The sequence below is a fragment of the Eschrichtius robustus genome, chromosome 2 (assembly GCF_028021215.1).
Source record: "Eschrichtius robustus isolate mEscRob2 chromosome 2, mEscRob2.pri, whole genome shotgun sequence".
In the NCBI taxonomy this organism is placed as follows: Eukaryota; Metazoa; Chordata; class Mammalia; order Artiodactyla; family Eschrichtiidae; genus Eschrichtius; species Eschrichtius robustus.
Window position 1 is genome coordinate 57,634,926 of NC_090825.1, and position 14,447 is coordinate 57,649,372.

Sequence of the window (14,447 nt, forward strand, 5' to 3'; positions counted from 1 at the left end):
GTTGAACATATATAAATAAGTGATAATTCAAGCAAAATCCCAGGAAGTGCTGGATGGAAGGTCTGTTGAAAGATGAGCACAAACTAGAAGCATTTGTGTAATGACCTGATGCATTCTTTCCTGGAGGCTGCAGCTAACATTACAAACTTAAATAGCCATTAGGAACTTTTAAAAACTTGTCATTTTAGGTGACTGTTCCTCTACCTTCTAATAATTATGTATAGAGATCTCAGTTAATATGGAATTTTGCTTAAATGCTACAGTTTAAAGTAACAAAAATAAGTGACAACTCAGGTTAAAAAAAAAAGTCCAACTCGTTGAATACGCAGAGAAAGTCATGTGACTTGATTTTTCGCTTTTAACCAACATGGTTGGAATGTCATGATTGTATCCTAAAGTATATAGGAAATATAGAAACTATATATATAGTATATATAACTAGTATATAGAAACTATTCCCAAAAGCTCAAGTTTACTAAAGCATTAAAAAGACAATAACATTTTTAAAGTTGTGAGACGTGAACAGAAACAAATCATTAATAAGATTACCTCAGAAATGTTCAAGTTGAATCCTTTTTTTAAAGGTTCTGATTTAGTAACATTGATGATGAACACATACTTTCAAGTCCTCCATAGAATTTTTTTTAAACTTCGTTATGATTTCTTTTAGGAATCATTGTTTTCTGGAGTCCGCTCACGTTCTTATTCCTGCTCATCACCCAAAATTTCTTTAGGAAAAACTCGATTGATCCGTGACTTTACAGTGTGCAATTCAGCTGAAGGTAAGCATTAGTTACCATTTGGCTGTGAAAGCATTCTTTTCTAGAGTGGATTTTCAGTTAGTAAAAGTGCATAAAGTATATAAGAGCAGCAGGCAAGTATTTTCAATTTCATTTTCACTGCTGATTTTTCTAAGCTTAGCAAAATCCTTTTCTCATTGGATATCAGACAAGGTATAAATTTGATTTTGATGAAATCACAGATATGTACACACCTCTCTGTTGCCTTATTTTTTTTGAATAAAATGTTTTCCTCAAGGACAGTGTAAACTACGATTTATTCTAGGTTCTTTATTGTGAGGGCTTTAGAGAATTTTATTTAAGGAAATTATAAAAGTTACTTTTGTCCTACATATAAATTGCTGAAATAATCCAATTCCTCACAGTTGCAAAAGCATTGCAAAATGGATTGTCTTCATTTCTTTATTTAACAAAGGACTTTAGAAAGTTAAAATAACAGAACATACTTGAAACACCAGTAAATATATCTCAAACATTTTTTTTGTGGCCAATGTAAGCAATCAGAAATACAATTTTTATACAATAAAATTTTAACTGAAATATAGTATACCTACAGAAAGGGGTGCATATTATAAGCATATATAGCTTGATGAATTTTCAAAAGTGAATTGAGATCAATAAATAGAACAATTGTGGCAACTCAGAGCTGCCCTTGTAGCCCTTCTTAGCTACTACCCCAATTTTCAACTTAATTCTGGAATGTAATTATTTAACACTTTCTGTGTACCATATGTTATGTGATAATTACATTTAAAGCTGTATTTGGAATTATTAATGTCAATCTGTAATATATAGCATTATAACAAATTTTTTTGTCAATGTATTAGATAATGCCTTTTTTTGTCTACTATCCTTAAGAGCCTTAGAAGACTCAGAAAGTGAGAGATGTGCTTAAGTATTCTCAATTTCCCAGCATAGAATATTTAAAATAGGATTTATTTTACTCCTTCTTTTCCTTCCCTTTTTTCTTATTCTTGCTTTGTTACATTGCCATTCTTTTGCATCCTTATGCCATGTGGGACAACAGTGAAAGCATAATCTTTGTGCTTGGACCTGCCATCCTAAAACAATGTCTCATGTATGGCGATGTTCAATCAATATTTGTTGAATGAATGTAGCAGACAAAAATACATAAAATACAAAAGAAGTGCTACAAGGCATTTTTTTTCCTTTTTCTGTCTGGGATGTCTTTTTGGAGAAAGAGAAAACAGGACTGATAATAAATGTCAGTTTTGATTTTTAGAATGGGAAGATGGAGAGAAAGGACCAAGAGAAAGAAAGGAGACAACTACCTTGAGGGGACAGGAGTAGAAGAGGATTGAATTTGCCCTGGATGTTTTTTCAATACCATAAGTCTTTCTAGGATCTCCAGGTCTCCCTAACCTTAGTTTAGGTTGGGATTCCTTTTAATGGCAGCTTTGACACCTTTTCACTGATAGTCTTAGAGATGGTGAATTAACTTTGTACTGTAACTATTTGGAAAACACTTTTAAGTCTTCTGTGCAGTGTGCAAAATGGTGCCTTTGCCTTTATATCTGTAGTATCTCTGATTATTAAATTCCGACAGTTCTGATGTTTGAAATCTCAGATGACTGAGAGAAAAATGGATAGTTTATAAGGGGAAAGAGCCCTGATTTATGAATTCTTTAATGAATAAGGGAGGGTATTTTTGCTTTACATACATTCCTTAAATCTTCGTATTTGAATTAGAGAGAATAAAAAGCTGAAATCAATTCCTTTGTTTTTTCTGTGAATAAAAGCTTGTCTTTAGACAGTATGTTTAAAAATAGGGCTATTGAATGAAGTTTGACACTCTACAGGAGGTAAGAATTACAAACAGGCAATTTAGGTTGAGGCTACACACTAAATGTACAAAAATTCCAATGGATATTCCTCTACGGTAGCAAACATTTGGATTGATATCATTTAGGTCAGTCAAAATCATAGGACTGTGAAGAATAAATTAGCTCTTAAGGAAGAAAAAATAATTTTAACTGTGTGTGTGTGATCAAAGCACAGGTGTGAAAGCTTGACTACTTCAACGATGTATTCTAATGTGTCATTGTTTAATCTGCTTAATCAGAGGTAAATTGACATTTGTGTTGTTATAAATCCTCTCTCAGTGAGTTTTGAATAGTTCTAAAATTTTTTTCTATTTGAACAGAGTCCAAGTCTTCCTTTCTCAGTGGAAAATTCCCGTGAAAGAGCTATTGATATAATACAGATATACAGAGACAGGATAGTCTTTCAGTCCTTTTTATACTTATTTGTGATGTTCTCTCTTTCTTGTCACTTTCAGAGGGTTACTTACGATCATTTATCATGCTTTTGTTGTTGTTGTTTTTGGGGGGGCCAAGAGTACAATGGTGGCAACTTTATTATTTAATGCTTTTTATATATAAAACAAAATCCAATCCTATATTTCCCTTGGGTACATCATGGATTTAGATAGAAAGGAATATTCTCCATGTTGAAATGATAATTGCAGCATCACCAAGATGGACAAAAGTGCTCTACATTTAAAAATTTGAGGAGTGAAGTGAATGTACTTTTGAAAATTATTGTGCACTGATGGATGGAATCCTATTAGACTTTGTCCAGTTGTCTGAGTCCGATTCTGTTACTTTATTAGCTTGATTATTTTGGATATATGGCTTATTCTCCTGACACCTCAGTCTGTATACAAAAAGGATAATGATTTCTGCCCATGACTTAATTTGAAGAATATTTAATGGAAATAAAAGTCTTCGAGTTCTTCAGAGTAGGTTTTCTGTTACCTACAAGATAGTCTTGGGTTCAACATTGATATTTCCCCATTTCAGGAGATATGTATTCATTAGTTTTCCTCTGTATATATCTGGCCCATCTCCCTTTGCAACCTAGTTTTGCCTCTTCACTCTTCCGGATTGTAACGGTAAAGGATTTGTCCCTGCTCTGTAGATGGTGTGCTCCACAGTGGCCGTTCCCTCCTTCAGTCTCTCTCACTGTCTAAATCAGTGTCTCTGCTCCATCCCTGTAGTAAGTACTCCGGTTTGGGAAACAAGATGGCGCTACGCTGCTTGCATGAGCCTGCCCCTTCTACCCCGCCACCCCAGTCCAATGGAGGAGGGGCTCTGCCTTTCTCATGAGCCACAAAGCACATCTCCGAACTGACTGCTCTGTAAAGGCATTACAGCTACATTAAAATGGACTCTTCCTTAATGCTGGCCTTCAAGACTTTTCTTTTAAGCTTTGCTAAAAAGCCGCTATTTATTGATTCTGTACGTTGGGGAATTAGTGTTACGAATAAGGGATGAAGCTCTGGTGAGAAATATCCAGAAACATAGAACTGATTTTCTGCATTTCTGAAAATGTTTGCTGCCCCTTGCTGATGCTAACTTAGTTCACAAATTCATTAAATGTTTCCCTGTGTTGGCCTCCTCCCCATTCTCTCCAAATTAGGGAAAGTGATAAAAATATCCAGAGCAATGCCCTAGTTATATAAAATGACTTTTTTCATTATTTTCTAACTGGTGGTATGTGTAATGATAACGTACGGTTGAGTGTGTGCACTTCAGACTAACACACGACTGCTAGTTTGTCTGCCTTCGTTTTCATTTTATTGTTCTGTGTCTTGTAGAGCAAAGAGCTTACAGCTTACCGGAGCCACCAAGAGAAAAAAGGTATTTTAACCCTTCCAGATTTCCTGTGGGACTGCTTGATCCATCTTTGGAAATGTTTGCACATCATTTTTGATACCTGTTCAATAGTTTGTGAGAGGTTTCTGCCTAATGAGCCTGCCTGAATCCTTTGTACCCCTTGTGATCTGTATGGGTGTAGGTTTGCCAGCTGTTCCTTTCAGTCCCCAGATGAACAGGCCTCAGGACTGGGGACAGAGTAGCCTGGGGTTATTTTCAAAGCTAAACACTTCCAGTGTACAGCACCATGGGAAGCAGTGTGAGACCACCTGCTTTAGAAAGGCATCAGGTTCTCACTAGGTCTGTCCACTATGACAGGTCTGTTATTGTGGTAACAGACCCCTGGGGTCAGTTTTAGGAAGTGCCTAAACATCTCTGCTGTCTGTCCTTGTAGAGTATCACTTAGAAGTGTTAAGTGTGAAACAAAGAATAAATGATGCAGAAAGTACTTTGAGCATTATTAGTTTTCTGGTTAATATGAAGATTTGAAAGCTGTAGGCCTAAGCTGCTCTTTTCCCTAGAAGGTAAAACTGTCCTTAGAGTAAAGCTTGGGCAGCTGACTAGCGAGCAGGCTGGATTGCTGCGCTCTGTTGGTCTTGAGAAACTAACTGCTCGTGAATCACACTGTGAAATAGCCCTGGGGTTATGTCAGAAATGGCATAAATGCGTGGCTTTGAGAGACCATGGGAAAAGGAGGAAAATGGTTTTGATTTGGGTGCTATTAATGCTCAAACTCTGAAACCTTTTACTATATAGATCAAGAGGGATTATTTTGCTTTAAATCTTGGACTGAAAGTATGAAGAAGAAGGAAAAAAAAAATCTCCTTTTGCTCATTTCTATTTTTTGGAGCCCAGAATAGAAACTCTGAAACGATAAAACAGAGGAAGACTAAGAATGCCCTTTAAGAATAAGCTGCTGATGAAAGGACATCAGGACAATGATGATGGTGACAGCGGGAGCAGCAGTAACTGACCGTTGTTGGGTGTTTTTATGTGCCTGGCACTGTTTTAAGCTGCTTTCGTTTATTACTTCATTTAAGCGATTTGTTGACTAATTCTGGAATTTGTTCATCATCCTGGTCATCGTTCTGGTTAGAAGTCTTATCCTTGCCATCTTTTTAACAATTGGAGAAGTAATAGACTGATTGTAAGGTTGTTTTTTTTTTTTAATAAATTTATTTATTTATTTATTTTTGGCTGTGTTGGGTCTTCGTTTCTGTGCGCAGGCTTTCTCTAGTTGCGGCCAGCGGGGGCTACTCTTCATCGCGGTGCGCGGGCTTCTCATTGTCGTGGCCTCTCTTGTTGTGGAGCACAGGCTCTACATGTGCAGGCTCAGTAGTTGTGGCTCACGGGCTTAGTTGCTCCGCGGCATGTGGGATCTTCCCAGACCAGGGCTCGAACCCGTGTCCCCTGCATTGGCAGGCAGATTCTTAACCACTGCGCCACCAGGGAAGCCCAGGATTTTTTTAAAATCAAAAATATTTTCTATTAGCAGAGGGATTTAAGACTGGAAGAGCCAGTGTCAGAACTGGTTAAATATTAGCCTATAAAATGTGTTAACTTGGATGAGATGTATAGGGATGTATTGGATGGGATGAATATTTCTCTCATATTCCTCATTCTTGTTTTTTTTTTTCCTGTTCTTGGGTCTGTCTTTGGTCTGCATCCCGAAAGCATCTGACTTTCTTAGTGATATCCCCTGGTGTATCTAGTAGAGTAGATATTCCATCTCCCCTACTATGTTCCTGATACCTTGTTGGATACACCAGTAAGGTCCCTGGCTAGACCTAATGCTTTGCTTTGGTCATGCTATAGACATTTACTTGGGGGTTTGCCTTCTTTGGAATTCCCTTGTTTATGTTGATCACTTCGTTTCTGGAAAAGAGTGCAGCCAGCTAAAAGGGGGGCTCACTCCAGACCTTGCAGGCTCATTCCTATAGGAGCAGGCACTTCATCTATCCCATCTTCTTAGGATTATATGGTACAACTCAGTTATTTTATTGCCACCATCTATCTTAAACCTGATACATCTGTTACCTTTTATTTTTTTAAAAAAATGAGCATCTGGCTGTTCAAAGTTGAAGTTTCACCTGTGTCAATTTTCAATTTGGATAGTTGGAGCTTTTTAAATACTTAGATGCCCAGTTCTTGTAAAAAATAGGTTATAGATATAATAGGTTAAGGATTAAGATATTGAGGCTATATCCATATTACTAAGATACTTAAAATATCTGTTTACCTATTGGAAAGGTAATGCCAAGAATCTCTGAAGAATGGGGCTTGTAAAACTTTATTGTGGGTAATTCCATTGGTCATCAAATTGATAATAGAGTTAGGCATTCTTGTTCTGGGATGTTGAAAGAGTTTAAATTTTTCCAGGTTCTTATAAATTGAAAAGCTGTTTACATTCTGTTGTGAAATCAGTTGAGGCTTTTTCCCTTCTGAGTTCTTCTCTAAAGTACCTAATTTTTACGTAAGTGAATACCACATAGTTAAATTAGATTTGAAACATGGAATCAACCAACCTTCTACATCTGCCCAGAAGTTACACTGTGTTTCCCATCGTCATAATCTGAAAGTGGGTCATGTCTATGATATTCACATGTCTACCAGGTTAGATGATTCACAGTTTTTAATATTTAGTGTTTCAGTTTTTTTGTTTGTTTGTTTTGTTTTGTTTACTTTGTCATCTTGGTTCTTATCAACCTTTGGAATTAAAGATTAAGTGGTATGATTTTATGTCTTTTTTTTTTTTAATAAATTGCAGTGCATCTGTAGGTTTTAAATCAAAGCTGTAACATTGTTCTTGATACAGTCTTCTGTAGCATAGGGAGTTGGGAGTAGAGTCTGGTAAACAGGAACTCATTTTCTTTCATTTGAGAGAGTGTAGTTGTGTTCCTGCTGGGAAGTAGGGAAGAGGACTTCTTCACCTCAAAAGTCAGATTGACCTTATCATTCTTCAATTCTGAGATTTAGGTTTCCTTCCCATATTTTTCTTCTCTTAGACATTGGGTGGCCTTGGTGGGGTCCCAAAAAGTGTTCCAGAGAGGATTCTTTCTCAGCTGTCAAGTGTGCTTTTTTCCCCATTCCAAAAGTGAGCCTGTTGAATATTATTCCACGAGTTTTGCAAATTAGGATGCTTAAGACACAAGAGGTATGGAAATTTACAGATATATTAACCAGTGAGTTATCTAAGGAGGTGGCTGTGGAAGTAGAAAGGAAATAAGAGGGTCTAAGTTCCTTGTGTTATTCTGAGTAGTGTAGGGCACTTTCACTTCTGTTTTCCATCTTTCCTTTCTCACTTTTTCAACTGTTTGCTCTCAGTAGCAAACCCAATTTCATGAACTGTGCAGGGTTCGAGTGGCAGGACACCCACTGTCCTGACTATACCTGCGTGACCAAGAGGTAGCTCTGAAGTAATTTATTATTTATGCTAAATGCATTCATTGAGGTTTGAACCCTCAATTATCTAATATAGAGGTCAAATAACTTAGTTTTGTTTAATATGTACCAGTTAAGTACTTATTATATTTAAGCGTGAGAAAGGGCCTTAGAAATAACTTAGTCTTTGATCAGATGAGAAAACCTGAAGTCCTAGAAGTTGTCTTTTAAGTCATTTTTGTAAAATGTAATCATATATATTTTGGTGCATATCAATAGTATGATTGCTTTTGAAGGTATTTCCCAGAGATGAATGTATTAGCCACTAATGCTGACAAGTGAGAAGTTTGAGGGATAGGAGAGACATGGGTTATGAAATGTTCATTTTGGAAATTGTCTACAGAAGTGTTATCTGGTTTGACATGATACTTTTGTTGGTCTTTAATATATTCACTCTTTCTTTCTCTCTTTGTAATCATATTAGAATACAAGACCATCAGAGAAAGTTCTAGGGGAAATATAAAAGTTCCAGGGAAATTTCCTCTTCATAGCTGGGACTTTTTTTTTCCCTAAAGAATGATTCTGTGGATTAGAGGAAAATCAGTGATGTTCAGTGTGTTCACAGGTGGGGTACAATTACCTCTAACTTGCCTCTTATTTTGGGGGAATTTCCACAATGTTCTCTCCTTTACAACTTAGAGGGTCTCAGATTGCAAATAGCCTGATTGAGTGGGAGAGATGGAACCATGAGGCAGACAGTCTGTTTCTCAGGCTGTATTGACAAAGGAAATGTGTGTCTGCTGAGTACTATCTCTGTTCCAAAAATAAATAAAATCCAGTTTGATGTCGTTGGTTATTTGGCTTCTATGGGCTAAGAAAATTCTATTAGCGTAGTAAACAGGGAGATGAATGTTTTCAGTGTAAAATTGTAAGTGTAAGATTTCCTTTATTTCTCTAACAGTTTAATATGAAAATTTTAAAGTGTGCAGAAAAGCTGAAAGAATTATGTATTAGAATACCTATTTCCACCACTTAGATTCTGTAAGTGTTAACATTGTGAGATAGTTGCTTTATCATACACTTATCCACCTATTCATCTATAAGATATATTTTTAATAGTTTCTATCCTTATCTTTAGAATAACCATTAAAGCCTGAAAAATATATATGTGTAAAAATAATATCTACAAAATACATCTGTGTGTTTGTATGCATACACACATACATACACACACATATGTATGACTGCTCTCTTTTGCTCCCTCTGGTAAGTTTTATAAGCTGTGATAACAGATTCTTTTTTGTAGAATTCAGGAAGAAGAATGGGATAAATACATCATACCTGCCAAATCAGAGTCTGAAAAATACAAAGTGAGCCGAACTTTCAGCTTCCTCATGAACAGGATGACCAGCCCTCGGAATAAATCTAAGGTAATTAAGGTTTTCTGCCTATCGTCTATAAAGCGTAGACGCTCAGTTGCTGAACAATTAGTATAGTTTCCACTTTCCCTTTAAAATCATTTACCTTAGGTTTTGTACACACATATTTAAAAACCTCCATATTTCTTATGGGGTATTGTCCAAGTCATTGAAAATACTGAGACCACTTCATCCTGGGTGCTGTTACATTTTGGCATTATCATACTTCTTGATGTGTGGCCCTTCTGTCCTGATAGAACACGTAGAGACTTTGTATGACTTCTGTAAGCCGACTGGCTCTGAGCATTTCTCTTTTCTCCCCACTTTGCTGCTGCTGCCACATCTAAAGACAAAAGGCAAGGATGCCAAAGACAAAGAGAAACTGAGTCGACATCAGTTTGTCCCTGGAACATTCTCTGGGGCTCTGCAGTGTTCGGTTTGTGATAAAACGCTCCTGGGGAAAGAGTCGTTCCAGTGTTCCAGTAAGTTCTCGGGCCCCATGTGTGCTGTCTTCGTGCGTGCTTTGCCTCCCCAAACAGTAAGCTCCCTGAGAATAGTGCCAGTGCTAAGTGTGTTCATGTAGACTTTTGTTTTCATGTCTATGTGTGGTTTCATCAGCAAGCAATGACCCTTGATGGTTGAGTCAGTACTTTGTGTCCACAAGCGATAGTCTCTCCTAGAACCCAGAAGGTTATACCTCACTGCCTTCTGATGTCTCCACTTGGATGTCTAAACAGCATCTCAAACGTTACAAGTCCCAAATGGAGCTCCGTTCTCCCCCTTCTGTGCCCACCTACAAGCTGACCCTCTCAGTTTAATGGCAGTTCCATCATTCCAGCCAAATGCTCGTGCCAAAAATCTTGGAGTATTTCTATATACCTCTCTTTCTCTCAGTCCCACACACTTCAGCATTCCTCTTGGCTCTGTCTTCAGAATATAAATGGAAGTCAGCCTCTTCTCACCCCTGCCACTGTTATCACCCTGGTCTAAAGCCATCATTTCAGTAGCTTTGCAACTGGTCTCCCTGTGCTTTTTTACTGCAAAAAGCATAGTTCTCAAAATCTCAGTCCGAGCCAGTTCGTCAAGGCATTTGTCCTTGTGTTCCAGATCCTCCGATGGCTTCCTGTCATCCTGAGGATGGCTGGAGCCCTGACAGTGGCTGCAAGGTCCCCATGATCTCTCCTGTCATCCGCTCCTCCCACTCCTCTGCCTCAGTCCCTCTGGCATCTTTGCTGTTCTTCCAACACTCCGGGCGTCAGGCATGCTCCTGCCATGGGGCCTTTCCTGCGGTCCGCTCTGCCTGCAGTGCTCTCCCCTCAGTTAGCTGTGCGGTTTGCCCCCTCACCTCCTTCAGGTCTGCTTCAGATAACACCCCCCAGCCAGGCCTTTCTTGACCACCCTCTGCTTGGCTCATTTCCCCCCTTTTCCTCCTTTTTATCCCACTATAGCATTCAACGTCATCTAACTTACTCTCTGTTCTGTTTATCAATTTTATTATCTATCTCCTTCACCAGAATGTAAACTCTACGAGGGATGGATTTTTGTCTGTTGATTTTGTTCTCTGCTATATCCTCAGTGCCTAGAACAGTGCTTTTGCATAGCAGGGGCTTAGTCAATATTTGTGGAGTGAAAGAATAATTCAGTGCAAAAGAATTCAGGCCCAGGCAGGTGAAATCCATTTCATGGTGTTTGTTGGTGGCCAGAATTAGGGGAACATTTGGGGGGTGGGATGGGAGTACAAAGGGAGGTGAAGAGCAGAGGAAGCTTATATGTAAAGTTCTTCATTAAATTCCTAGAAAATGATTAAATTAAAAATTTAAATGTATCCATTCACACTGTCTTTAATGATGCCAGTTTCACGGCATGCTTGAACTTTGCTTTCCTTGGAGACTTGATTTCTTTCTTTTATGTGACCTGAGATAGCATCGAGCAAAAGAAAAATAATAATAATAATAAAACTACTCTAAAAAATAAAGTCTACTAATTAAAAAACAAATAGCATCAAGCAGTTCAGCTGTGATTTAATTTGCTAAATCTTTAGAAGTTTGCCGAAAGTATTGTTTGTGGATTTTTTTAAAGATATTCATCTTATTCATCTATTTGGCTGTGCTGGGTCTCAGCCGCGGCACGCAGGATGTTTTAGTTGCGGCATGCGGGATCTTTTTAGTTGGGGAACGTGGGGTCTTTACTTGCGGCATGTGGCATCTCCAGTTGTGGCATGCGAACTCTCAGTTGTGGCGTGTGGGATCCAGCTGCCCGACCAGGGATGGAACCTGGGACCCCTGCCCTGGGAGCGTGGAGTCCCAGCCACTGGACCACCAGGGAAGTCCCTGTTCATGGGTTGTTAATGGCTTGCCCCCATGTCAGCAGTCAGTTTATGGGTTTGATGGCATATGTGTCATAGGTTGTGGCTCTTTTCTTGTTCATAGGGCTGGATCTCTTCAGCTGTACCCCCCAGCCACATCCGTGACCTTTTTCTCCCCTCATTTTAAGACAGACTCCTCAAGTTGGGCAACCTCCACTCACTGCTGGGACGTCTGTTCCTGCCACTTCTTCCTTAACCATCTGATTTTGGCCTCTGTCCCCACTGCTTAACAGAAGTCCTGCTCCTGACCTGAGCATCTTTCCTCGTTGCTGTTCTCAGACTCACTGATCTCTCTCCTGTTTCCATGTTTATTGTCCCTTTGTGTAGGTAGATGTCCTCTTTTCCATGGCACACTACTTTTCTGTTTACCACCTGTATTGTCTCCTTTCTCCTAACTTTGAGTACCCTCCAAACTCAGTTCTTGGGCATTTGTTCTTTTCGCGGTGTTGTTTCTAAGTATAGTCGTCCAGTCTTTTGTTCTAAAATACTGTACTTAAACCTGTTCTTCCCAGATTCACGTCTCTATTGCTCACTTTCTAATTCCATATTTCTAGTTGCCTGGAGAGGCTGAGCCCCCATGTAACTTGTGGCCAGATTTGAGCATTATGGCAGAGCTACAGTATAAACCAAGACTGTCCCGGTCACACCCTGTCTGGGGGTATCATCGCCCAAAGATCTTCTTGTCTCCCAGACCAACGTGTCTAAAACCGACCTTACAGTCCACACGCAGAAGGCTGTTCTTGCTGTGTGGATGGTACCAGCTCGAACGTTGGGCATGTTGACTCTTAGTTCCTCTTCCCCCTGGCACCCCAGTCCATGTGGTCCCTCTTTCATTTCCTTTCTCACTGTTCCTGCTCTGGTGGATTCTCATCACCACCTCTGGACTGCTGACAGCAAACTGTTCTAGTTTCCCCTCTCTCTAGGTATTTTCACTTACAATTTATTCTGGATACTTTCACCACCTTAACCTTAATGAAGCGTTGCTTCCATCCGCACACATGTGCTCGAGGACTTCTCTCTTTTTTGTTGACTGGACTAAGCCCAGGCTTTTCAGATGTGCATTCGGTTCTACCTGCATCCTGCTGGCTAGTCCTACGGTTACTTCCCTGTTCAGCCTTGGTTTACAACCAGAGGCCTTGCCAGGCCTGTCGTCTTTTCTCCCACTGTGTATGTTTTCCTGCCTCTGTTCCTTCACTTAACGATAATCTCCTATCTCTCAGTTTTCCCTGCTCCTCTACTTCATCCAGATTTCTTGCCTCTTCTTGGGAGGTCTTCCTTGACCACTGTGGCCTGAGTTCCTGCACATCACACTTAGGATCTATTTATCCCATCCAGTTTAATACTGGGGTATGTACAGCCTCTTCTGATTTTAACTACTAGCGTAGACTTTATGTTCTTGGAGGTCTATAGTCACATAATGGTTCTTTTGTATCCCCTACAGCAGCTGTGGCAAAGCTGGGCCCTTAGACACTCATATGTAGTTAATGACTGCTGAAAGCTTAGGGATCACTGAAAGGCAAAATCTTGCAGTACAGAATGTGTTGGTTCATACTGACTTGGTCAAGTGGGTTGTCATGAAAGTTTTAGTGGAAGATGGAAATTGCTGGAAGTACATAGATTTTATTTAGCTTTTAAAATGGTCATTAATTTTTTTAAAAAAGGCAGCAGAATTCATAGAAGATACAAGGTTTAAGGAGAAGCAAAATTATCCAGACTTTTACCACCTAGAGAAAATTGCTATTCATATTTTTATGGAATCCCTCCTAATCACTAAAAAAATCAGCTTTGTATGCTAATGTCTCATTTGATGATGATATCAAATGTGCTTAATTGTTCCTTACTTATTGTGCATTTAAGTTTTTTCCAATTTTTTCACAACGTAAATAATGTTGCAAGGAGCATTCTTTTCCACATATCACTGCCCACATCTTTGATCATTGCCTTAGATTAAATTCTAGAATCAGTTTGAGTATATGTTTAATTTCCTCTTTAACCGTAGTCTTTTAGAAGTTTTAAGATTTACAGTTTTGGGGGGAGGGGAGTATTGGGGATTTAAACTTTGGTTATTAAGTTTTTTACATTGGGTAGGAAAATACAACGTTCAGACTGCCGTTATTGGTAAATAGTTCTACTTCATGGTGTATTTTTAAATTGTGAATATCAATATTTCTAATCTTAAAAACACAATATGATATAAAGCAAATAATATAAATATTCAAAATCTTGATGTCTGTATTCTTCTTTATTAAAGCCTGAGTTGCTAGTTTTCCACAAATATTGTATTTCTATAAAATTCTCCTTGTTTATAAATAGATTTCACTACCTATATTTTGATGTTACATTATTTGATGCACAGAAGTTTACTAATCACAGCTTCACTGCATATTTAACTTTCATAAACTTAAAACTACCCTAATGCGGTTAAATGCCGTTTATAAGAATTTTACTTTGTTTAAAATTAATATTCTTCTTGCTTTCCTTTTGTTTGTATTTCTCTTACCTATTTCTGTGTTTTTAATTTGAGGTATGTGTCTTTAATTTAGCTATAGGTAATCTGTAATGTAACTGAGAGACCTTATTTTATAATAAGTGTTTTTTCCTTATTTACATTTAATTTTACAACTGTCAACTATCTTTTATAGTTCTTTGCTGTTTTCCTTGATGTCTGGTTCAGCTATTTAGACCATGTGTTGTTGTCTTTTATCTTCTTCAGGGATTTGGCAAGATATGCTCTTTTAATACTTAACTAATAATAACTTTAAGGCTGTGTAAGACTTATAATTGAATACTCTTATTTCCCTTATAG

The 14,447-nt window shown here is 38.3% G+C and overlaps 1 protein-coding gene across 1 annotated transcript in view; it reads left to right on the forward strand.

The window, feature by feature from the left end:
* ARHGEF28 (Rho guanine nucleotide exchange factor 28) overlaps positions 1 to 14,447 on the forward strand; it is a 285,463-nt gene that overhangs the window by 211,460 nt on the left and 59,556 nt on the right. Inside the window, 4 exon segments of the mRNA XM_068535504.1 lie at positions 671 to 782; positions 4,420 to 4,462; positions 9,165 to 9,288; positions 9,626 to 9,758. Of these exon segments, the coding sequence (XP_068391605.1) occupies positions 671 to 782; positions 4,420 to 4,462; positions 9,165 to 9,288; positions 9,626 to 9,758 (412 nt within the window).